Source organism: Budorcas taxicolor, chromosome 12 (genome assembly GCF_023091745.1).
Source record: "Budorcas taxicolor isolate Tak-1 chromosome 12, Takin1.1, whole genome shotgun sequence".
Taxonomy (NCBI): Eukaryota; Metazoa; Chordata; class Mammalia; order Artiodactyla; family Bovidae; genus Budorcas; species Budorcas taxicolor.
Window position 1 is genome coordinate 52,294,894 of NC_068921.1, and position 27,614 is coordinate 52,322,507.

Genomic DNA, 27,614 nt, shown 5'->3' on the forward strand with positions numbered 1-27,614 from the left:
TAGTGGTTTTCCCTACTTTCTTCAGTTTAAGTTTGAATTTTGCAAGGAGTTCATGATCTGAGTCACAGATAGCTCCTGATTTTGTTTTGCTGACTGTACAGAGCTTCTCCATCTTCAACTGCAAAGAATATAATCAATCTAATTTCGGTATTGACCATCTGGTGATGTCCATGTGTAGAGTCTTCTCCTGTGTTGTTGGAAGAGGGTGTCTGCTATGACCAGTGCTTTCTCTTGGCAAAACTGTTAGCCTTTTCCCTGCTTCGTTTTGTACTCCAAGGTCAAACTTGCCTGTTACTCCAGTTATCTCTTGACTACTTACTTTCGCATTCCAGTCCACTATGATGAAAAGGACATCTTTTTTTGCTGTTATTTCTAGAAGGTCTGTAGGTCTTCATAGAACCGTTCAATTTCAGCTTCTTTGGCATTACTGTTTGGGGCATAGACTTGGATTACTGTGATACTGAATGGTTTGCCTTGGAAATGAATAGAGATCATTCTGTTGTTTTTGAGACTGCACCCAAGTACGGCATTTCAAACTTTTCTGTTGACTACGAGGGCTACTCCACTTCTTCTAAGGGATTCTTGCCCACAGTAGTAGACATAATGGTCATCTGAATTAAATTCGCCCATTCTAGTCCATTTTAGTTCACTGTTTTCTAAAATGTCAATGTTCACTCTTACTATCTTCTGTCTGACCACTTCCACTGTACCTTGATTCATGGACCTAACATTCCAGGTTCCCCTGCAATACTGTTCTTTACAGCATCAGACTTTACTTCCATCACCAATCATGTCCACAACTCAGCACTGTTTTTGTTTTGGTTCCATCTCTTCATTCTTTCTGGAGTTATGCCTCCACTCTTCTCCAGTAGCATATTAGGCACCTATGACCTGGCGAGTTCATCTTTCGGTGTCGTATCTTTTTTGCCTTTTCATCCTGTTCATGGGGTTCTCAAGGCAAGAATAATGAAGTGGTTTGCCATTCCCTTCTCCAGTGGACCTCATTTTGTTGTAACTCTCCACCATGACCTGTCTGTCTTGGGTGGCTCTACATGGCATGGTTTATAGTTTTAAAAAAATAACCTTTTATAAATGTAATATACATTCTTAGTTTGAAGGGCCATACAGAAACAGGCCACTGGGAAGTTAAGGCATCAGATTACGGTTTTCAAATCTCTGCTCTAGACATGGAGGACTATGATAATAAGTGACAAATATAAAGCTTGAAAGCTAGTAAGAAAAACAGACATTAATCAAATAACCATACTGAAAAGTATAAACATACAACTGTGAAGAACACAAAGCGCTACAAGACCATAAAATGAAAGAGCAAACCTGTGGGAATCAAAGAATTACTTTTTATGCTTGTCTTTCCCAGCAGACCTAGATTCTCAAACACAAGGTTACACCTTATTCACTTTCTCTCTTATTCTCAGTCCACCTTATTCTCTGATCACTTACACTTAGATGTGGTACAGGTCTGTCTAATCAAAAAATGAACTCACAGGATATATAATCTTTTTTTTTTTAAATTTTTGCCACTTCTAAACTATGGACAGGTTGAGAAATTAGATGACCAAGACTGAATAACTGTGTCAAGAGTTAGAATAAAGCAATCCTTAGAAAGTCATCTGCCATACTTTTAACAATAACTAAAATACGTTGAGCATTTACTTGTACCCAGCTCTACATGTATATTCCTTATTTAATCGCCCCAGCAGTACTATAACCATCATGCTCAAATCAATCTCTAAATTCAAAGCAATCTCAATCACAGTGACAAGTAAAAACACTGATTCTAATTCATACGGTAGACAAAGGTCCCAATCTGACATATAAAGCAAAAATGTATAAAGAAAAATAATGAAGAACTTGTCATCAATATTTAAAAATTAAATACAACAAATGAAACCATAAAAAAACATAGATGATAAGCCACAGGTTGGTTAAAGATATTTCCAATGCACATAATAAATATACAAAATATTCCTACAAATCAATGAAGAAAAAGACAGGCAAATAAGAAAAGTTTGAAGAGAATCTAACTCATTATTAATATCAAGGGAATGTAAATTACAAGAGAAAATCAGTAATTATACTCCTCGTTAAATATAAAAAAGAGGGGGGACTCATATTTTCACCAACATTTACTAGAATGTTCACAGCAACACTAACATAACTCAAACTATAAACTATCTCAATGTCCATAACACTAGAAAAGATTTTAAAACTATAGTATAGTCACACAATGTTATACTCTACAACAGTGAGAATGAACAATCTATAACTAGCTGGTAACAACATGGAAGAATCTCATAAACTTGAATGAAAAGAAATACACACAAAAGAGCTCATGAATACATGATTCCATTTATACAGTGTATACAAAATATATACAAAAGTAAATGACAGTGTTAGGTAGAGAGGTAGACAGTAACTGGAGAGGCACATGAAGGGGGGCTTTCTGGGGTACTGGTAATATTTCCTAATCTTGGTGCTGATTATATGAATGTGTTCATTCTGTGACAATTCAAGATGTGTACTTATTCTATGTAAACTTCTCTGAACGTATGTTATACTTCAATATAAAAAAAAATTACAATAAAAAACTTTGTCATAGCCATCAAAAGAACAAAACCAGCCTGTGGATACTATTAGAGTGATATGGAAAATGAGACTTTACTTGTAAGAATATACAGTGGTACAACCTCTCTCAAGAAAAATCTAGCACTGAACCTTCAATGTACAACACAGAAGTTATACAGAGTAGAGTCTCCCACATTTTTGCCATGAAACATGAATAAAGGAAGCTTTAAAATTGTTTACAATAGTAACTATGAGCAGGAGAATGGATAAAGTGTGATATGTTACTGGTATGGTTTATTACACAGCCATTAACCTGAGTCATATAGATCTATATGTACCAGTGTGGCCATATTTCAAACACAATGATGAGATTTAAAAAAAAAACAATCATAAATAGATTCGCATTATAAAATATCTTTCTATGCATAGTATATGAGCATGTAATATATAAAATATGTAAAAACAAGTAAAAATATAGGAACATGACTGAAAGGATATTAATCAAGGTTATGATCATGCTTAATACTGGGTAGACATGGAGTATAAAGTCTTAGAAGGGGAATGTGGGACACCTGAATCTGATCTATAATCTCATCTGTAAATATTTTTACTGAAAAATGATAAAATGCAGTAGATACAATTTTTATACTGCAATATTATTTTCTATACTTTTCCTGTCTTTTAAAAAAATTTTTTTAATCCTTTCTTTGCAACCTGTATTTATTATTGATCTTACCCTACCAGTTTGCTTTCTTATGTATTACTTACTAACAGTGGATTTAATTTATATTAAGTAAAAAGCAAGAATAACATAACAATTTCATTTTGGTTATTACAAAATTTACTCTAAGAATTCAGGACACAGGTATAAACATATTCCAAACTTTCATGAAAGAGTTTAGGAATAATAAAGAAACAGTTTGTTCAGCTCAGAACTCTTTATGAAATATAAGTTGAATTGACATTTATACAACATATAGAAAACTAAGCTGCTTCTCTCCTTTATGCCTAATAAGTGTTATCCAAATTTATGGTTCACTAGTTCAGAAAGAAGGGGAAAAAAATCCATTTAGGAATAATTAATTTCTGTGTTTTGTTCTTCCCTCTTCTTTAATATCAATATGCTCTAGGAGACTTGCTCTTTTAAAAATTAAGGTATTTTAAATACACATTTAAGATCTTCCCGACCCAGAGACTGAACATGGGTCTCCCGCGTTGCAGGCAGATTCTTTACCATCTGAGTCACCAGGGAAGCCCATAAACAAGGTAAGGAAAAAAAATAAGAGGGCTCCTGAAATCCAGATGAGCCTGCCATCAAGAAGGTCCCAAATGAATTAAACTTGTTTTTGTTAATTTATACAAATATTAACCCTCAAATGCATTCATGCTTTAAACACAGCTCAGTGCTTAATTCTAATAATATGTCTCTATTCCCTACTCTCCATCCATATAAAATTAGGAAGAGAAAACCAGAAACTGTAGTGAAGACTACAGGACAACACCGATAGCAGCCAGAAGTAAAAACTGAGAGTAAGAATGAGGTAGACACAACTGTAACCAACACACAAAAATCAAAAACAAGAAATTCACAATGAGCACAGCAAAGGACTAACTCCTCTCACTCCCCTTCAACAGCCCGAGTCTTGGGGCAAAGGATACACTATATAAGGATCACCTATAATTTCACTCTTGGTAAAGGGTCAAGGATTCCTACAGATACTCTTAGTTGTGAAGAACTTAGTTGTCAAGAACTGATTAAATCGCAGGTAGTACCTGCTGTTAAACAGGAAGATAATATTTGCAGATACACTGCTGCCAAAAATTGCCATAATTGAAACATGGGGTATAAAAGGACCTAATAACAAAGAGTTTCAAAAATGCACTTTTCTGGGATAATTCAGTTACTAAAAATGCCAAATCAAAAAAGTATTACATTTGTTATAAAAATAAGGAAACCATACAAGTAAAATAAGCTCATTTGCTCGGAAATCAGAAGTCTAAAATATATTGATTATTCCAGTGAGTGACAGACTGTCAAATAAATAAAGAAATTTAGTAGTTTTCATAACTTATAAGTATAAAATCAAAAGCCACTTTGGTTGCAAAGTTAGATTCTTTACCATAATGTTCTGGAAAACTGTTGAAAAGAGAACACAAAACTTCATATTCACACACTAAACACTTACCTTTCCCACCTTGGTTCATGGCACCAGTGTCTCGTCCACATTGTCCTTTATTATTCACACCAAATGTCCAAACTTCCCCATTCTTCATTAAGACACACGTATGAGCTTTGCCCATAGCTACCTGAGTTACAAAATGGCCCTTCAAGTCTGTTACCAAACCTACAGGAAAGAAACAAATTTGGTAAGAAACAACTAAAAAGCCTTTCTGAGCCTAGTAGATCATCAGAAATGTAAAATGACCACTGCAATGCAGAACTCTTTATTTCTGGGATAAAATAACCCCAAAATGGGAAACAGTGGCCAAAAGATAGGCAGGGTATCCATAAATTAGTTTTATAGTTATGTAATGAAGTTTCAAAATCTTAAAATGTTCTCATCCAGACTTGGGACAAACCTTCACTCTGGCATTAGCTCAGGCCTGCTTCTCCTGAATGCTAGCTCTCAGTGGCAGCACCTCCAACAATGCTTAGGAGGGTTACTAGATTTCAAACTTTCCTGACCTGACCACAAAGGAGTTTTTGAACCACGTACTTTACTTGCTTTGACCCTTTTCAGCAAAACAGAGTAAAACTCGCACCAGAGTATTCTGAAATAACACTGTTTCTATAGAAACCTGTTGAGATTTTCCAAAGCACTTATTTTTTCAATCCTTTATAATCTACAGTGCATTCTTCCACAACCCAACAGACAGCTAGCTCCTGAATTTCACTTATTCACATACTACAATCATTCTACCTGCCATATCCACGTGCCACCCATATTATCTTGATATTTTCACATCAATTTTAAATTTGACCAAAGCATTTAACCTTATCCAGTAGCATTAACAGTAAAAATTCAAAGATTGTGGAGTATTTCTAATATATACTAAAATAAAAACATTGTAAAGCTGAAATATTTATTTTACTTAAATTACAAATAAAACAATTCTCATATCACACTTTGGAAAAGCTATTCTATATTATGAAGCTTAGATATCACTTCCTAAGGGTGACCTTCCCTTTCACTACCTTAGGTCTTTTACTGAAGCATACCTCAAAAACTCCCATTTTTAGTTTTCAGCAATACTTGAAAAAGACATGTACATATACAGAAACAGTATTTATTACTATTATTCATAGTACTAGCTGACATGTCTTGAGCCTTTACATGTGCCAGGCTCTGCTGTAGGCATTTCATAAGAATTATCTATTACTTTGTAAGAACCATATGAAACAGGTATTATCATTAGCTTCCTTTTACAGGCAGAAGAAAAATGAAAAGGAAAGCTCTGAAAAGTTACATAATTTATGCTAGTTAGCCAAATAAAAAGTGGTCATGCCAGGATCTGAGTCTATATACATAACCATTAGATCTCTACTATTTAAGTTCTCGGAGAAGGCGATGGCACCCCACTCCAGTACTCTTGCCTGGAAAATCCCATGGACGGAGGAGCCTGGTAGGCTTCAGTCCACGGGGTCGCTAAGAGTCAGACACGACTAAGCAACTTCACTTTCACTTTTCACTTTCATGCATTGGAGAAGGAAATGGCAACCCGCTCCAGTGTTCTTGCCTGGAGAATCCCAGGGATGGTGGAGCCTGATGGGCTGCCATCTATGGGTGGCACAGAGTTGGACACGACTGAAGCGACTTAGCAGCAGCAGGAGCAGCATTTAAGTTCTTTACCATCATTCTGTCTCTCAGAGCCTCAAAAAGAAAGGGACATGTCTGTCTGGTCCACTAATGCCTGATGTATTGTTAGTTTTCAATAAATATTTGCTGAATAAATGCAAAAGTTTCCATCAGCCTTAGCCAAGAGGATTTTAGCAAGCAGCCATGAAATTAAAAGACACTTGCTCCTTGGAAGAAAAATTATGACCAACCTAGACAGCATATTAAAAAGCAGAGACACTACTTTGCCAACAAAGGTCTGTCTAGTCAAAGCTATGGTTTTTCCAGTAATCATGTATGGATGTGAGAGTTGGACTATAAAGAAAGCTGAGCGCCGAAGAATTGATGCTTTTGAACTTGGTGTTGGAGAAGACTCTTGAGACTTCCTTGGACTGCAAGGAGATCCAACCAGTCCATCCTAAAGGAAATCAGCCCTCAATATTCATTGGAAGGACTGATACTGAAGCTGAAACTCCAATACTTTGGTCACCTCATGTGAAGAAATGACTCATTTGAAAAGACCCTGATGCTGGGAAAGATTGAAGGCGGGAGAAGAAGGGGACAACAAAGGATGAGATGGTAGGATGGCATCACCGACTCAACAGACATGAGTTCGAGAAGGCTCCGGGAATTGGTGATGGGCAGGGAGGCCTGGCGTGCTGCATTCCATGGGGTCACAAAGGGTTGGACACAACTGAGTGACTGAACTGAATTTTACTGAATATTATTTTTAAAAGGTACACACAAGCCCACCCTCAAATTTTGATTCACTCTGACAGCTGAGGCCTGAGACTTAATATTCCCACACTAAACTCACATAAACCACCTCAGCACAGTTTTCAACTTGATAATGGGCTGTTATAAATGTTCAATACATGTCATTTCCTCAGCATGAGACAATCAGAAACTTCATTAATCCTGATTTCCTTATTATAAAAAAATGTATAGGCTTTACATATTCGATTCATGTAAAACCTTTCCAGGCGGGCTGCTATAATCATTATACTCATTTCTAAATGCCAGAAAGAAAGTCTAACAACCAAGTATGACAAGTTATCGAGATAACAGTTTATAAATGTAAAATTCCTTGGCTAGTTTTTCCCTCATATTCATTACCCAAAGTTATCAGTCAGCCACTTAAGTAATTCTTGAGACTACAATGTGCCAGACACTGCACTGGGGATAAACAGTAATTAAGAGAGAGACAGCCCTTCTCTAACGGCTTCCCTGGTGGTTCAGTGATGAAGAATCCACCTGCAATGCAGGAGACATGAGTTTGATCCCTGAGTCAGGAAGATTACCCAGAGGAGGGCATGGCAACCCACTCCAGTATTCTTGCCTGGAAAATCCCATGGACAGACGAGCCTGGCGGGCCACAGTCCATGGGATCACAAAAGAGTCAGACATGACTGAGTGACTAACATGTTCACTTTCAGGCTTTCTCTAACTACCTAACAGCAGGGGGAGATAAATAATCCATCAGTTTTAAATCTGCTAAGACATGAAAATCATGTCCCCAGAGTACCACCAGTAACATGTCACATGGGCATCTCACAAAGTCTAGAAAAACCTTTTCAGAGAAAGTAACAGGTAAAGTAGAGCTGCAGGAGGCAATTCCCAGGATTAGCTCTGCAGGGAACTATTGACAGTATTCTCAGCAATAAGACAGGAAGGAAGAACAAAACATTGTATCTGGAAAGAAATGTGAAAAATGTAGAGAAAACATGTTACAAATATTACTTTTCGAGATACATCTTTGCAATACATAAGGTGTAGTATAGGACTTTCTGTGCATAAAAGTGAAGTAGTGTTTAACTTACTTGAACTATCAGAGTAAATGGCATCTTTTCCAAACATGTATAGCTCTCCATCTTTAGAAATAACAGAGCTACTTCCATTATTGCAGGCTGTATACACCACAATCTTTCCTTCCATCTTAATTATCTTCTTAGGCTTGTAAGGTTTTGATTGCCGCCTGCTCTTAGCTTAAAAAAAAAAAAAAAGATATTTAATTTAAGGCTTCTATTTACAAATAAAAATAATGATTTGTATATAAAGCCCAAGGAAAAAAACCTATCATTTGCATTTATCATACACTTGATTTATTTATTTTCACAAAGGCCTGAGCTTCCCAACATGTCAATTAAATGAGTCAATCTGAAAGCCTCATCGTGTTAAATATTTATCAGGCTACCGCTACCAGATCCTCTTCTTTGTAGTACACTGAAATTTCAAAAGAGAAACAGCAATTTTCTACCAAACTCCTAGGGAGCCCAGTCTCTAGATTAGCTACTTACATTATCAATACCATTCCACTGTCATCTGTATCTATTTTAAATCCCTTTTTATCAAACTCTATCTCACATGTATTCCTCTGTGAGATCCTGGAAAGTATTTAAAACCAGCTTCTCATCCATTCAACACATATTAAGTATTTACTCCTAGTCAGAGACTGAAAGGAAGGGAAATGTGCACATGGAGGGAGAGCAAACAGATTTAAATGTAGATGATTTAAGCCCCCTCTGCTCTCAAAAACTAAGTCCCTGAAATGAGAAAAAGATGGGAAATATCAGTCTTCTGTTCCCTCAGTCAATCCCAGTTCTTGTATGCCTTCCTGGATAAAACCATATTGCTATGCTGAGTACAATTCTAGGATTAAAATACCACTGTATTTTTTCTTGTAACATGAACTATATACATATATACAGCAACTAAGTCATCTGGTGGTCAAGCAAATGTCCTCCACATCCTAGAAGGAAAAGCTGGCTGGGCTGAGTTTCTGAGATATGGCAATATACTTCACGGCTATTTTAAAAGATTTTTTCAGGATAACTTTTATTTACACATGATATCTACATTAGAAGTTGACTTCAAAGCTAATCCTCCTAAGATGCTACCCCAACTGCAACAATGTACTATGTACAAGTTACAAAAAGACACAAAGGACACTTTGAGGAAGACTGAACAGAAGCATAGGAAAGATAAGTGAAAATTGTTTCATTTTTCATTGCTCAGGAATTTCATCATAATGAAATAACACCAAGAACAGCATTTCATAACTGATACTATTACACAATTCACATAAGGTTTACTTCATCACTCTTTAAAAACCTTGGGGTTACCTAAAAGAATATATTGGAATAAGTAAGTTTTTAAAAATGAAACCAACAGACAAAACAGATAAACAGCCATGTATGAAATGTGTAAGGCCTACAAAAATTCATGAATATGAACTCTAGTATGAAATCAGCAATCACGGTTCTTTAATGAACAATACACCACCACCATTGACTGAATATTCCTCGGTATAAAATCTATTAACTTGAGAAGGCTAGTGCTGTTGAAACTGATATACCCTTTGTTAATAAATTCCCCAGCATTTCTACTGAACAGTCCACTCACTCGACTCTCCATCCTCTCCTTTACTGGCAGATCCTGTGAAGAATATGCTTCCATCTTCTGCGACTAAAAGGGCATGAGAGCCATCATGTCCAACGGAAAAGTGCACGATCTTTGGGGATTTCGTAATTGGCAGCTCAACCCATTTTCCTGCTGAAGGACCACCTTGTTTGATTCCGAGACTCTGGTATTTGCCAGTGTAATATATCTTAACAAGTGCAGAAAAAAAAATACAAAACAGGAATTACAGTGCCTCTTGGAGTAGTACACTAGGTTTCACATGACAGAAAAAAACTTCCCTACTTTACAGATAATAAAACCAAGAATTCAAAAAACTCTTATTTTTTTAGGGCTTCCCTGGTGGCTCAGTGGTAAATAATCCGCTTGCAACGCAGCAGACACAGGAGACGTGGGTTCTATCCCTGGGTCAGGAAGAGGCCCTGGGTAAGGGAATGGCAACCCACTCCAGTATTCTTGCCTGGAGAATACCATGGACAGAGGAGCCTAGCAGGCTACAGTCCTAGGGGTGGCAAAAGTGTAATATATCTTAATGGGTATAAATAAAAATGCAAAACAGGAATTACAGTGCCCCTTGGAGTAGTGCACCAGGTTTCACATGACAGAAAGAAACTTCCATACTTTATTGAAAATAAATACAACAAGAACTCAGACACTTTCTTTAATACCATTCAACTTCTGAGAACTGAGCAGGAGAGAAGCAGGCATACGTCTGCAAAAATACACAGTTCACAACAGTTTTTTCATATCTACTCAGGATACTTATCATCTTTTATAAGTATCCTGAATAAATATGAATAAATATATGCCATAAATATACTCCAAACAGAGAAGGAAATTTATAAAATTCTCAATTCATTTTTCCCAGTGGAAAAAACCTCACATACAAATATACTGTATATGCCTCATAATTTTCACTTTCATGTTCTTTTAATTACCTTACTTTATCCTCATATCACCAGATACAAAAAAGCTTCCACCTCTATAAATAGACCTCTACAATCTGCAACTTAATTGTACATCCTTCTACTTTCCCCAACTTGTAATCTAAATGTCTACACATTTACAAAAATTTCCAAGGGACATCCTATCCAAAATAAACACAAATGTGAATTCACCCCAACTCAAAAAATTACACGAAGAGCTCCATAATTAAATATCTGTATAAAGGGAACATTTTATAAAGTTTAGAAAGTTTTATACTCAAATGTCACAATTTTTTAATACTATTTCAACATGAAATTTTACCATATATAAAATCTTTAATCAAACTTTAAAACATGATTGTTTATACATATAAACTATGTAAGCTAATCAACTGATTATACCAACTACAACTTAGAGCAAATAATATTCATTTTTAATCCTAAGAATAATTTACCTTTCCATTTGCTGTTTTCATTAGTGCAAACTCTCGTCCTGCACCAAGAACTGCTGACTCCTCATCAAATCCGGTGCCTGACAATACAGTAAGACTTCATGAATACTATTATAGTTTTAATATGAATAACTTGAAGCACAACTTGTATGACTTTGAGTAACTAAAAAATTAATCCAATTAATATCACTCAAAAATAAGGATGACACAGTATGTCATATGGCTCAATTTGAAAAAATATTAACAGTAGCTATACTACTCCAAGCAAGAATAAAGTTACCATAAGCTTCTTCATTTGTTTCAGATTGTGGTTTAGCAGCTAAGTCACATCCGACTCTTTGTGACCCCCACGGACTGTAGCCCATCAGGCTCCTCTGTCCATGGAATTCTCCAGGCAAGCATATTGGAGTGGGTTGCCATTTCCTTCTCCAGGGGATCTTCCCCACCCAGGGATCAAACCTAGGTCTCCTGCATTGCAGACAGATTCTTTACCAACTGAGCCACCAGGGAAGCCCAGGTGTTTCAGATTAGTGCCAAATTATTTTCTTAGTGTTGAAAAAATTGTTTAAATCAATGTTAGCTGAATTCCTTCAATTAATGAGTGAACTAATTTTTACTGGGCATCTATTAGCTATCAGGCATTACAAAATGCATGAGACTTTCCTATTTGGTCCTCATAATTAGGGCTTCCCTGGTGGCTCAGATGGTAAAGAATCTGCCTGCAATCAGGAGACCTGGGTTCAATCCCTGGGATGGCAAGATCCCCTGGAGAAGGAAATGGCAACTCACTCCAGTATTCTTGCCTGAAGAAATCCACGGACAGAGGAGCCTGGTGGGTTATAGTTCATGGGGTCACAAAAAGTTGGATACAACTCTTTGTATCCAACTAGTGTGTGTGACTAATACACACACACCTCATAATTATAGTTTGGCCTACAAATGAGCAAATATATAAAGTGTGGTGAGGTAGGTCTTGACACGGGAGTGTTTGGGTTTGAACAATACTACGCAGATATTTGAATTAAGGTATTTTAGATTCCCTGTTCCAAGTTTTTTCTACAGAAGGTTTCATGTAGATACTCCATGAATTTGAATGCATATGGGTGCATATACACACACAGATCCTTCTGCATACTTCCAAGTTGTGAAACTATGAGTAAACATTTATAAGCACATTTTATGAGTTTGTCCAATTATATAAACTATTAATAAGTTTACAGGATTTTGAAATTTGGAAAAGATGAGTTCAATACAGTATTTTTCTATGAAAAACAAAATACTATACAAATGTGCAAGGTAAATCACTAATGAAATTTAATAAATTTAATAAGATAATAGTCAAAACAGCTGAGTCTTCCAAAGAATCCCACAAGTTAAGACATGGAACTACTAAATCGGGAGCAGTATAGCAAACCAAAACTGAGACCCTCATGGAAACTAATCCTACTTACTACTATGACATGGCAAGAGTAGGTATGCTACATCCCAGAAATACTCTGTGAATGTCTATATTTCTATATCCAAATGAAAATTTTTAAATCAAATGCTAGGCCAATTACCATTTTGACAATCTATGGACTCATTCCATGGCTATCCTTATAAACTTGTTCAAATAAAAATCAAAGGCTTCAAGTTACTCCTAGTTACTTGTACATGTTTACTCATAAGTGTGCTTCATAGTAACAGACAGCAAAATAGCTACCTAATACAAGCTGTAATACAATGCTGAAAACACAATGTTAGTTTTCAAAAGAAAAAAAAATCTGAAAATAAAATATGGAAGAAAGGTTTTTTTGACCATCTTACTTATAATATGCAAGTCCTTTTCCAGATCAAATAGTGAGATACCACAGGCATGCAAGCATTTTCTGGCCAGTTTAAGTTGTAATTCTTGCTGTAGCACAGGTTCTGTGCTTGTAGCAAATATTCTGACAACAAACCCATCCTAAAAGAAATAAAACAACCAGAGTATTCTGTTACATGAATGGATCTTTTAAGGCTCTACTTCCTACCTAATAAAAATCAAATAATTTATGAAAAAAGGATTCCCTTTATACCAGCTTTTCATGACTCAGAATACTTACATCTCTGGAAGCAGCTATCTGATTAATATATTCTCCATCAGTGAATAAAATATTTTGACCTTCAGTGTGACAATCTGTGCAAAAGGAAGAAACAGCAATTACATTACAGTATAAATAAACATCTCAAAAAATGACTTTACTCCTCTGCTGAAGTCAGAATGAGAGTTCTCCACACAATAAAGATAATTTAAACTCAATAGGAGACTGTGCTTTTTTAATAAAGAGCTACAGATTAGCAGAAACTAAACAATTCAACTAATTATACGCATTACATTTTGTGCTCGTATTTATTAATCTTCCATAATCATGGACCTGAAAGTCCGCTTAATTTCAAAATGAATTAGTATTAGATATAGTCTGATAATAAACATGCACCACGATGAACAAACTATAATGTTGGTTATAACCATGTCAATACAATCACATGCGAGGTAGGCAACACTCTACCTTCAGACATACATCACAGTCATTAGTGTCACAGAAAAATACAGACAGACTTAAAGCTTCTGCATTTGAGGTCTATGCTGTCCATCTACAGATATCCCTTGCTTTATAAAGTAGAACTGGCTGTACAGTTTTCATGGTTTAATGCCTAGTCCCAGTATTTTTAGCATATAGCATGCTATATACACTTTTAAAATGTTCATCCTTCATAAAACAGTCACATCTAAGCTGATTTATCTCTTTTTTGGTCTGAAAGTGCTAATATTTTGTCTGGAATGCCATATTTCATCAATACCATACAGTCTCTGTAGAATAGTGCACTACATACTTTGATCAAAATATGCAGACAAGCACAATTGTAACAAGGGATAGCCGTATTACAGAAGGACCACTGGGACATGTGTTAGTGATTGCTACTAAAATAACATGAAACTACAAGCAGCTCAGTATCTAAGTATAAACTGTATCCTTTTGAAAAAACAAATGTTCAGCAAGCAAGTCTAAAAGCACACACACACTTCCCAAAATAACTGCAGAGAACTAGGATGAATCTCTCCATTAATTACAATGCCAAAGAAATAATATTTCATTTCTATTTGCACCTGAATCAGCAGAACATAAAAGTCTGGTTTTGGAATGCAGTAATGGAGCCCACCCAAGTAAGCTGGATTACTCTATATCTTTGCCCAGGAGCTTCATACTAGCATACTTCCTTATTATAAATATGCAAAACACAGGCAGACCCTTACCAAATAGAGAATTCAGTGATCACAAACTGGAAATAGAAACTGGGAGACAAGGCCCACTGGTAGCCCAAGAGACTTGGTAATCAAAGAGAGGAGAAATCGAAAGAAAGAGTTCCTAGTCCACTGTACAGAATACAAAGAGGCGCAAGAAAGATGCTTCTCAAGCTCTAAGCAGTAAGATTTTAAACTAAAAAGCAAAGAAGAAAAACTCATTATAATTTCAGATAAATGCAGGGGTGAGGAGTGAAACGGCGCAAGAAGAGTAGCAAAAGCCCTCATGATCGGAGGCAGCATGTCACCAGACACAAGAGTAATGACATAGGGGTACAATATAAAAGGTACGCCAACATACAAGGCTCAAGTTACAATTAACAGAGGGGAAAGTATGCTTTCAGCTCGTCAGTGCTGGGCTGAAAATAACTCATTTATAAAGTAGACTAAAGACAAGTTGGAACATGAAGCTCAAAGAATTACTAGATTTCTCTCAATTTTAAACATGGTATTCATTACCATCTATAAACCCCTAGCTAGGGGAAAAAAGGGGACTATTAAAGAAAACTGCCATCCAGGTCAAAGAAAGGGAAAAACAACCACAGGCTTCTTCAGGCTTGAAGGCAAGTCTTCCTGCCGCACGATTTCAAAAAGATTGCGCTCTTCATCCTCTCTGTCTCCGTCATGTGATGTCCTAAGACAGCATCTTCAGGAAAATATCAAGACACACAACATGGGACTATTCCGACCCAGTTTGGTTCCTTCCTCACCATGAATATGGTACTTATTTGTGAAACACAGAAAGCCACATTTGTATTGTTAAAAGTCACATTTCATATGCTAAATGAAGTCGAGGGATTTCAACTGAGTAAGAATATTAACAAGTCATTTTTTTTTTTTTACCATGATGGAATACATAAAACAGCTGCATGCAGACCATTTTCAAATGGTCTTTCTCAGCTACAGTCTCTGTTAAATGATCAAGGTTTTTCAAAAGCAAATCCTTTCTATCCATCTGTCTTAGGGGGGTGGGGCATGGGATTGCGAACTTTTCTTCCATTAAGACATCCTAAAATGACTTACACAAAGAGTGACAGAGGTGCTCACTGGAGTGAGATTCACTCTGCACAATGGAATACATTTTGTGACACTAAAATGATGTCATAGAAGACTATTTAATGACCTGGAAATATATTCAGAATACTGAGTGGAAGGGATAGGTTAAAAAAGCAATAGCATACAATCACTTCTGTACATGTATGTACACAATATGCATAGAAAAAAGGAAGAATATTTTTCACTAATATGTCAGTAGTGGTTACAGATGGGAAGTGGGGTTACAATTAATTTTTATTTTGTTTTGCTCATATGATATTTATCCAATAAACATGATTAATTTTAACATATGTATACATATATGGGGCACATGCTACTTCTGAACATTTTTGCTATTATTGTTGTTATCATCATCATCATCAGGATCAGAGACATGGCCTTGGACTTGTGGTGATTAAAAAACAAACAAACACACACAAAACAAACAAACCTCCTGTAGACATATTTGAAAACAGTGTTATTTACCAAATAGCTTTAATAAGTCATCTGTTTTCCAAAGTAGCTTTATTTGTGAAACACACATGAAATGTGACATTTAGCTTACCAGGTACACTAATCTGCAGATATATATATATATATATATAGCTATATACAAATAAATGTTTCATGAGGTTATAAAAAATCTTAAAAATTAACAAGCAGCCAGGGAGCAATTAACCTTCACACTGTGTTCTTCAGAAGTTCTCAATCATTTTCAGATGGCCTTGAAGTAGTTTTGCTGCTTACCATGAAATTGTTGGTAGATGTATTAAACACTGAAGATTTTAGTACAGAGAAGGTATTAAGGTATAAGCAAATTCAAATACCTTACAGTGGAGAATATATTATGCATTTGCCCAAGAATTTAAGACAGCATGGTGATCTGAAGGATAAATACATATGTACAACCTCAAAATTACAACAAAATGAATTGTGTCCAAAATGCCTTATCAGAGTATTGTCAAAAAGTATGAACGAAAGAACTTTTTAAATTTCTGACCCACCCTAAAAACCTCTGTCTCTGAAAACCCTTTAAAAATAAATTAGAAAACACAAAGCACACTGCTGTTAAACTAAAAGAGAAGGTTCTTTACACCAAGGTTATTCAAGAGCCAAGGCTGTGGGTTTATTAAGAACAACAAAGCCAACAGCCCCCCACTGATTCAGGAGCTGAAAAAGGCATGGTGGGGTGAGGGTGGGGGGAAACAAGCTACAGAATTTGGGCAAGAATTTGAAAATAAGTATTAAAACACTTCAGACTATATTTACAGTATCTGTTTTTCTCACATGCATTAATTTTCTATAGACTATAAAATGTTCTGCATGTCAAGATTGCTTCAATCTGTTTGTAAGCAAGCACTGTTCCTTGCTAACCATTCTTTATGTCTCAGCGGCCTGACATGCACGTCTCAAATCACCTGTGAAGATAACAGATAACTAGTTGAGTAACATACCTGGTAACAGCACAGTGCCATCCTGTTCCAGTGTTTCGGGGCTTATTCTTATGGCTGTCATGCTGTGGTTATTCACATCTCTATACAATAAATAACCCTGACAACAACAAAAAAATGTGGTGTTCTTATATACTAAAATATTTTTTCATTACCCACTTACTAGAAGAAGTAGTCATACAGGTCTGTATTAGTGTTTTGATGTACAATAATACATCAATATTGATGTCTAAAACAGACTATAGATTTAAAATATAAGAACATGAATATACTTTAATAGGAGGAAGTATACACCACTAAATATCAATTTAACCTATTAATTCTACAATATAAATATTAGATACACCACACAGGACAGTAAAAATATTTTGGTCAAAATTATTATATCACTTGCCAAGTAAATAATAGAAATGACTGCTGTTATTTTCACAAATATCTAGGTTAATATTTAAAAATCAATAAAGCAGTGGTTTTAGATAGAGTGATATGTCATGGAACATACTTCAGTAAGTGTATTTCCCAGGACATTATTTGTTAGATAAAATACAGCAGTGGCAAATAAAAACTTGAAATTTTAAACTAGGTTATGTTTTGAGAGACAATCACTGAGTAATTAATTTGATATTAAAATTTTAATTTCAAAATCTCCCCCAAAAGTTGACAGTAAGATTATTTTCATACAACAATAATTTTTATAATTTTCAAAATGCTTTCAAATATCTTTTTTCAACTGATGCTGACAACAATCTGAGAGTTAGGCAAGATAAGAATGCAGGGGATCTTTATTCTATAATCTTCCACAAGGAAACTTGGGCTTCACTTCTCAGGAAAGGATAGTATAAAATAAATATTTCTGGCCCTTTGACCTTCGTTCATTTGCTTCATTGTTTGTTTGCCTCATGCATCCAATCGCTGACACCCAGTTGGTCATGTCAGTCAGGTGATGAGAACACAGCATTAATAGAGCAACACAGGCCCAGATCTTTTCTGTCACTGGTTATTCTCTGCATGTACTTCCATGCAGGAAGCTGCCTACTGGGGAGACCACACACCACTCCCTGGAAGGCACTGATCTAGACTTAGAATAGAACAGTTCATGGTAAAAAGCTTTAATTTGGCTTTGGGTCACAGTTACATTCCCAATTCAGATTTTCAAATAATAAAGGTAGGCTTTGATGCTTAACTAGAGGCTCACTTAAACAAGGACTCCAACAGAAGACATATTTATTCCCATTTTAAGCTAAATCACACAGGGTCAAATAAACTAGCTGAATTGTCCACAGTCTCACAGCTGGTAAGAAGCAAGGCCAGACCTAAAAGTAAACCTCTTATGAAAATGTCAATGTTCTAAGCCAACATTCCTTATACTACACCATATCACTGGTATTACTAAAAACACACTATATCTGTTCAAATAGAAGTGATATTATTTACTGATGACACAAGTATGAACCACATATTTTAAAAGAGAGGAAGAAAAGTTTGGTTTACTGTGAGATATTCTCCTACCTGAGCATACCCTAACCAAGATTTTTTTTCTTTTCTGTTTCTGATGCGAGATGTAGAATTATATATGTGGCCCTGCAAAACAACAAAAGTTAGTTCTAGCAACAGTTCTATAATCAATAATCTGTGAAAACTAACATACATGGATGAATGACATTTAACACGTATGTTCCATTTTTATTTTCAAAGAAATAACATCAAACTTAGATGGCACTCTAAAAGCAAGAAACAAACAGAAGATAATTCAGTATAAGATATAACTTCCACTTTGATTAAGAATCACTTACCCAAAAAAGAAAAAAAAATCACTTACCCTAACCGTTCCACTATATCCAGAGCCAATTTTGTACAATCCATCTTTACATAACAGATACAGAAAAAATCCATCATTCTGAAGTAGACATTGATCATCTTCATCAACAGATATTTCTTTTAATGGCCACTTGTGCATTAAAGCTGCTTTCTTAATGCCATTGCTAAACCAGTCCTGAATTTGAATTTTTCCCACCAACACTGCCTGTACACTTCTCTGTAGTGAATTCAGTATCATTGGCACCTAGTCAGAAGAAAAACACAGTCATTTTCAAACATCTCAAATACAAAGATGCTTTATTAATATATCATTTATAAGAAAAAACATTCAGAAGGATCATATTTGGCATGTCAGCAAAAAGTAGCAACTGAAAATCTGTAAGAAACAAATCTCAAGCAGGACAAAACAAAAATGTAAACACAAAGAACATTAATTTGCCTTGTGACCAAAAACACTGAAATATGCATTTTTCTCCAAAACACAGGTTAACATACTAGATTAGTAAAAAGTATGAATACTGAAACATATTTTTTTGTATTAGAGTACACACAAATCAAAATGGTATCTTTGTATGATATGTATATCCATTAATATATAGCATGACATTGAAGTACAAAATTAAGCATAAGAGACATACTGCTCTTCTACAGATGAAACAAAATTTCCAATATTCTCTTTTACATTGTTTCTTTATTATGCCTAGTACCCGTTAACATCAACATTTTTCCGTGATGCGAAAAGTTAATTTTATGAACTATGTATTTATCCAGCCTTCATTTAACCAATAGTTATCAAATATCTGGTATCTGTGTTAAATGAGTCCTCAAAAGTCACCAGCATGGGACCAATAGTGGGGTCCCAGAGAAATCCCCCTGCTTCTCACTCTCTGTCTCTCTTTCACTACCCAAAGATGGCTGCCACCTGCCACGTATCTGACTGCAGGGCCAGACCCAAGGGCACTGTGTCAGTTCCAGTTCTCCAGCTCCACCATCAGATATGGCAGCCACCAGCCACATGTGAGTACTGAGCTCTTGAATTAGGGTTAGTGCGACTTGAGATGTGATTTAAATATAAAATACACACTGACTTTTGAAGGCTTAGTTAAAAAAAAAAAGAGAGTATAGATTTTATTAATAATTTCATATTGATTACATGTTGAAATTATTTTTGGATATGTTGAGAAAATCCATTATTGAAATTAATTTCATCTATTTCTATCTTCTTAACATGACTAATAGAAACATTTAAATGACATAGGTGGATTACAGTATACTTCTATTGGACAGCACTGTTCTAGAGGGCAGAGATTCAGAGGGATAACTAACACACTGTTCACTGATATTTCCTCTTCCCCTTTGAGATCTGAGGCCTCTGACCCAATCAAAACACAGAACTTTTACTTTTATGAAATTTTATTTATGTATATGGTTGAATACTACAAATTCTCCCCCTAGAAGTAACTACATTAAACTTAAAACTGTCTTATCTAGAATTGATACCCACATTCTTATATGCCACAGCTTCATTTTCAATTTTTGTTGTTTCAGATACTTTCTAATGAACCTACTATCAAAGATGATGCTCTTCCTTTTTTCTCAAATCCTCCAAATTGAGCTATATAATCATCTCTAGTTAAAGCATTATTCAGAAGTCATTTTATTGTGCCTGTGTGATCATGGTGCAGAACTGAACAAAACTGTATCACATACTGTATTTTTCTTACATAATTTTTCTTTTTCTTCACTGAGTCAACAACTGCCCTATTTTTGCACTTGCTAAGTTTCTTCTATACCTACCCCTATGGGTTCCTCATGTTCCTCTCAAACATTATCTCTAATGTTTCCCGTTGGCAATATCCTTCAAGCCCTGCTCCCTAAGGACAAGGGCAGTCACAGAGGTTGAAAATCCTTCAAGCCCTGCTCCCTAAGAACAAGGGCAGTCACAGAGGTTGAAACTGTTCCACGTTTTGCATGTTCAAAATCATCTTTATCTTCCCTCACACATCACTGAGAGCTGAGCTAAATAGAGTGAACATCATTTTCCCTCAGAACTCTGAAGGCACTGTTTGTTATTTTTTATGCCAATGCTGCTTTTGAGAAGTCCAACAACATTCTGCTCAATCTCTGGTACATAACCTGGTTTTGCACTCTGGGACTGCTATTCTTTCTTTATGGTGTTATGATTTTGCAAAGTTCACTCAGTGTGGGTTCTGTCGATACGAAATGTGTATCTTTGGGGGATGGGAAGTCTCCTTATGAAGCTTAGGTGATTTCTTCCTCTCTGCTTGTTGTTGTTTAGTCACTCAGATGTGTCCAACCCTTTGTGACCCCATAGACTGCAGCCCACCAGGCTCCTCTGTCCATGGGATTTCCCAGGCAAGAATACTGTAATGAGTTGTTATTTCCTTCTCCAGGGGATCTTCCTCACCCAGGGATCAAACCCACACCTCCTGCATTGGCAGGCAGATTTTTTACCACTGAGCCACCAGGAAGCCCATCCTCTCTGCTTGAATACCTATTAAAAACTGGATTTTCTAGAAGGAGTCTCTAATTTTACTTCATATAATCTATTTTCTTTCTTTTGCTCTGTTTTCTATTGTCAGGGGACCTCTTTAATCTGAACTTCTAACGCTTCTACTGATTTTATTGTGATCTTGTATTTTTAACTTGCAAAATCTCTGTTCTGAATTTTAAAAGAAACACTGCTGTTTAATGTAAATAATCATCTTTTCATCCCTCTTTAAAATACAAATTACTCTTACTTAAGAGTTTTTCTGTTCCCTGTACTCTTTTCAGCAAAATTGTTATTATTATTATTACTATTTTTACTGATTTGGGGGACTCTGTCTTTCACGTCAACCCAGTAATACTTGGTTCTCTCTCTCTCTTTCGTCTCTAAGTTGTGTCTGACTCTTGCAACCCCATGGACTGTAGCTTGCCAGGCTCATCTTTCCATGGGGTTCTCTAGGCAAGAAAACTGGAGTGGGTTGCTAGGCAAGAAAACTGGGGTGGGTTGCTGTTTCCTTCTCCAAATACTTGGCTATACACTTATTTGTAAAGAGTAAGCGACTAAAAAAACTGACAGGAAGCTGCTGTGAATGGACAGGGTCTGACAGATGGCGAGCTCACCTCAGGAAGCTGCTGTGAACCAATAGGGTCTGACAGACAGCGAGCTCACCTCAAACTGATCCCGCCAAGTTCAGCAGTTTCACTGGAGGGTCTCTCATTCCCTGCCAAATGTCTGTATCTGCAAGTCTTTCCTCACTGTTTTCTCCAAAGAAGACTCTTCCAGTCTTTTTCCTCGAAGCTATAAGCCTCACTCTCAGTATACTGGGAACTCTGAGGATGGAGGAAGGCCATCATCAATATGGTGACTTTCACTTAATCTCTGTCTTCAGCCTGGCTCCTCAATTGCAGTCTCAACTGTGCCTGGTTTCCCCTGGCCTCTCTGGCTCAATTTCTTTACACAGAAAACCTAACTCTTAGGGGTAGGAGAAGAGGACAGGTGACTGGCTGGGAAGTGTAGAGGAAGGGCTCTGAGGTTCTGGAGCTTTCATTACACAGACTCCCAGTCTATTTTTAGCTTTTCCCCTCACCACCATTTTCCAGGCACCTATTACTTCCAATTCTAAATTCTATCTGTATTTTTAGGTGAACATCAACTTACTTTCTGTGGGTATTAGCTTCTTCAGAAGTTTAGATTTAAGCTTTCCCAATATTTACGTTCTAGAAATGTGTTCCATTCTTAGAAGTTTATACTTTAAAAAGAATCCTTTATTGTAATCTTTGTGGAGATTGCAAGGGTGGAGAGCAGAGCAGAAACTAGGCGTCTCCAACATGGCCCTATTTGTCTCCTGCTTTCTGAGTGTTAGTTTTAAGAAAACCCAGAATTACAATTAGAAATCTCAGATGTACCCCTTTTTCTCTCCTATTGATCTCTCAACAACAGTGTGGCAGGACCTAGAAATTTTATTCTGATAAACTAGACATTGTTAATCTGAGGATTCCAAGTCTTTCACCAATTCTGGAAAATCTTAGCCATTATTTCAAATACTGTCTCTTCACAAATCTATTACTGGCCTTATGGAGTTCAGATTGTACTGATACTTCAAACTTTCTCATTCTCTATCTATGTTTCTTATTTTTCATGTTTTATCTCTCTGTGCTGCATTCTGAATAAGTTCTTCCTCTATCTCTCAGTTCACTGCTTCTATCTTCAACTACATTATCCACTGGTTAACTCATCCTTTAAGTTTCTAATTGTAACCATTTGGTTTTTCATTTCCAGTAGTTCTATTTGGTTTGTTTTCTGATCTGATTATCTTGTATATCCTTATTCCTTAATAATACTTTTGACACTTCATTAACCATATTAAATATATACATACTTAATAAATTTTATATATCTAGAGAGAGAGAGACTTGGCAAGACTGATTCTGCTTTGCTTCTTTCTGTTAACTCTCAATGCTGGTGCCTTTTTTCTATGTCCTTTTTGTTTGTGAGTCCAGATTCAGTGGTGGTGTGTCAGTGGGAGGTCTGTGAAGTCTGGAGTTCATCTTTACAGTTCATCTTTAGTCTCTTCCAATAAGAGACCTCACATTATGACCAACCATACCTTAAAGTCTCAGCTTAAGCTTTTTGGAACAAGATAAGTAATATGCATTTGGATCCCAGATAATTTGAGATGCAACAGTTACATTTTTGGAGAAGGCTTTTCTTACCTGCTCCAAATCATTGCCCAGCCAAGAGAGTTTCGTGAAATGAACAGGTAGGTGAAATGGGACCAAATCATGAAGAACACTATAGGTCATGCTAAGATAACAGGTTTTAATATGGCCTTTGACTTACAGCTGGGTATACAGTGATGGGGAGGGTCCTTAGAGAGCCTCGGCTGTTGGTTCAGGGGACTGAGTAGTTTTGTGCAGCCCAATGCTTGAGCATAACTACAGCCAGACAGACATGGGTTCAAGTCCTGTCTCTGCTATCTGACAGCTCTCTACACTGTAACTACATAAACTTCTTCCAGCTTTCAGTGTCCCACTCTTACTGCTCTTTCCATGCTTTGGCACACAGACACCAAGACTATTCTCTCTCTCTACACCACCAACACCAACACCTCCTCCCTCTGCACTGGCTAATTTCAACTCACTGTTTAAGATCTCATGTCATATCCTCTCAAATAAATCTACACACAAAAAAATCACTGGATTCTAATAAGAACCTGTATATATGGTCACTATATTTTTAACATTTGGCATGGATATTTGAATGTTTGTGATATTCTATTAAAATTTTGAAAGTATTTGTATACATTTAAACTGAAATTTTGCTGAATCCTCAAAGCTTCCCTGGTGGCTCAGCTGGTAAAGAATCTGCCTGCAGTGTGGGAAACCTGGGTTCGATCTCTGGATTGGGAAGATCCCCTGGAGAAGGGAAAGGCTACCCACTCCAGTATTCAGGCCTGGAGAATTCCATGGACTGTATAGTCCATGGGGTCACAAAGAGTGGGACACAACTGAACGACTTTCACTTTCATTTTTCACTTTCAAAGCACAGCAGAGAACAGTTTGGAAATCAATAAATTAAAGGGACTTCAAAATAAGTTAAGAATAATAAAGAGGGGAAAGAGGACTTTAGGCAGGACAAAAAGAGGGAAAAGAATAAGAACAGAAATCTAGAGAAAGAAGACTGCTCGTATTTGATAAGGAAAGTTCAGAATTGCTGAACAAGTCACAGACAGTAGCCCATTTATCCCCTTTCACTATCTTTGGCTGCTAATGACAGGGTTCAGGCATCCCTTCTACATGTTCTGGAGGTCATCCAAGGGGCCAGAAAAGAACGCATGAGACTTAAAATTGTAACTTCTTCCTCAATTTCCAGAAAACATTTCAAAAGAATTAAGTCAAGTCCACCTCTAAGTAAAGTTTATATTTCGCATCACTAACAAGGATGAAGAGCTTATTCCACAACTGCCCAGTAAAAGCTCAAAAAAAAATTTCTGTATGTGAAGCAGAAATAGCTCAGAAACACATCAATCCATGAAAAACTATCATAACCGATTAGAAACATTGAAAAAATAACATATGCTTCTCTTTCAATGGGGATATATACAAACTAGGAAGGAATTCTGCATTTGAAGATTCAGGGCAAGATGGGAGGTGGGGGAGGACAGAGAGCAAGACCATGTCAAAGGAAGACGAGGCTGCAGCGCTGACATAAAAACTACACTAAAGATTTGAGTTTTCACCAAATTTCATTTTATTATACCTTTCATGTTGCAGAGTTAATCACACATGCAGCTTAGATCAACTATCTTAGGTTATTTATATATCAACCTGGGACAGATCAAACCACTGTACTGAGTGAGGAAAAGCAGTGAATTCCGATTGACAGAAATTGAGGCGAAATGGCAACTTGGTCTCTTGTCCATTTCTACGCAGCTTGAGATATGAAATACCTGAATAGTTTGGCAAGCGTGGCTGCCATTATTGGTGAGGATGGCAGAGATGGCCTGCAGTGTCCTTCCTGTCTCTCCCCAGGAAGCCACCAAACTAAAGAGACAAGCGCAGGAAAGTGCTGTCAGAGACTGTCCTGTGCTGTCGTTCATTCCCGTACTTCGAACGGTGATTTCCAAAAGGAGCTGGAAGAGAGACTCTGTGGATAAAACAGAACTCAATTATATCATTCAACATATAGGACATTATATGGTATCTGTTCATTTATTTAAACCTTGCCTCATTTTTCAAAAAAACACCTAAGGTAGCTACTTCACATTTGTTCCTTTCTAGTTACCCTTTTTCGCCCAAAGTTAGAATATTTACATAAAAAGGATCTTACAGAATACTTAGTCCAACTCCATATTTTTATAAATGAAGAAATGGAAATCTACCCACAATCATTTAAAAGAAATTTGCTTTCAGGCATTCATAATATTCAAGAACTAGCCTATTAAGGAGTAACAGACTACTCATTGCATTTATTTTCACCTTTTAGATTAGGAAAATACAGGCTTCTTAAAATGTTATGTGCCCAAAAAACTATGTATTTATTTGCAAAACAACAACAGAATACATAGAACACATGCAAAAATTTGCTTTCATATAAAATTGGTTTAATTGCTAACACAACAGCAGTGCATACTCAGAGACACAGAGAGAAAGAAGAGGAAGAAAAAAATACAGAGTCATAAAGAGAGAAAATTTGAGAATGATGGAAGGAGAGGGGGAAAGGGGAGGAAGGAAGAAAGCAAGAGAGAGAACTGATGTACTGGAATTCTCTGCAAACTGAAAGGCCATCTGCGTTTTATTTCTTAGCTCACAGAAACTGAGGCTTCCTCTAGTAGTCCCCATCTTCCACATCTAATCCCTAACTAATTAAGTCCTGTGAAGTTTACTTCCTAATTAATTCCTCCACTTTTTGCATGTCATCAGCATCTCCTCAACCCATGCTATCTATCACCTTCTCTTAATTGGACTACTATAAGTATTCATAAATTAGCACCCTGATAGTCAAAGAGAAATTTTAAACCTAAAAATCTGTTTTTTCTTTCAAATCTATTCACTCTTTTGTTAATTACTCCCTTCCTTCTTTCCTTTCTCACTCCTTACTTCACTTCTCTCTATATCCTTCAGTCTTTTCCCTTATTCCATCTACCCTTCACTCTGTCTCTCTCTCCAACTGTCCTTCTTTTCCTCTATCCTTTCTTCTACCTTTTTCCTTTGTCTATCCCTCCATCATTATCCTGCCCATTTATCTTATAATTATTCAGCCAGTATTTCCTGCATTCTCCCTGTACATCAGGAACTATTCCAGGCATTGACGAAGACAAAGAATGTCCCTGGCAACAAAAAAAAGTTAGATCAAACTGAAGCAAATAGTGTAAGACTATAAAGAATTTTCTAAACCTAAGTAGACAGTGATGTTCAATTCCTCCTAGAAACAGAGCCGTCCTCCCTGGACATAGCCTATCAAGCTCCACACAGCCTGCTCCCTGCCTCCCTATTCTCTCACTCTTCACTCTGCTCACAGTCTTTCTCCAGTCATTCCCCTTCCTACCTCAAAACCTTCCCAGTGTGGAGATTCCTTAAAAAACTGGAAACAGAACTGTCATATGACCCAGCAATCCCACTGCTGGGCATACACACCGAGGAAACCAGAACTGAAAGACACACGTGTACCCCAATGTTCATCGCAGCACTGTTTATAATAGCCAGGACATGGAAGCAACCCAGATGTCCATCAGCACACAAATGGATAAGCAAGCTGCGGTCCATATATGCAATGGATATTACTCAGCCATTGAAAAGAATACATTTGAATCAGTTCTAATGAGGTAGATGAAACTGGAGCCTATTATACAGAGTGAAGTAAGCTAGAAAGAAAAACACCAATACAGTATACTAACGCATATATATGGAATTTAGAAAAACAGTAGTAACAATAACCCTGTATGCGAGACAGCAAAAGAGACACAGATGTATAGAACAGTCTTTTGGACTCTGTGGGAGAGGGCGAGGGTGGGATGATTTGGGAGAATGGCACTGAAATGTGTATATTATCATATGTGAAATGGATCGCCAGTCCAGGTTCGACGCATGATACAGGATGCTCGGAACTGGTGCACTGGGATGACCCAGAGGGATGGAATGGGGAGAGAGGTGGGAGGGGGGTTCAGGATGGGGAACACATGTATAACTGTGGTGGATTCATGTCAATGTATGGCAAAACCAATAGAATACTGTAAAGTAATCAGCCTCCAAAAAATAAA

At 36.6% G+C, this 27,614-nt stretch overlaps 1 protein-coding gene across 1 annotated transcript in view; it reads right to left on the bottom strand.

Annotated features, from left to right (window-relative positions):
* MYCBP2 (MYC binding protein 2) overlaps window positions 1–27,614 on the bottom strand; it is a 266,575-nt gene that overhangs the window by 181,641 nt on the left and 57,320 nt on the right. The window contains exons 5-14 of the mRNA XM_052650329.1: window positions 25,305–25,501; window positions 18,848–19,090; window positions 18,538–18,609; window positions 17,032–17,128; window positions 13,302–13,375; window positions 13,024–13,162; window positions 11,221–11,297; window positions 9,825–10,029; window positions 8,243–8,407; window positions 4,773–4,931 (exon numbers count right to left, since the gene is read on the bottom strand). Of these exons, the coding sequence (XP_052506289.1) occupies window positions 4,773–4,931; window positions 8,243–8,407; window positions 9,825–10,029; window positions 11,221–11,297; window positions 13,024–13,162; window positions 13,302–13,375; window positions 17,032–17,128; window positions 18,538–18,609; window positions 18,848–19,090; window positions 25,305–25,501 (1,428 nt within the window). The remainder of the gene's footprint in view (window positions 1–4,772; window positions 4,932–8,242; window positions 8,408–9,824; window positions 10,030–11,220; window positions 11,298–13,023; window positions 13,163–13,301; window positions 13,376–17,031; window positions 17,129–18,537; window positions 18,610–18,847; window positions 19,091–25,304; window positions 25,502–27,614) is intronic.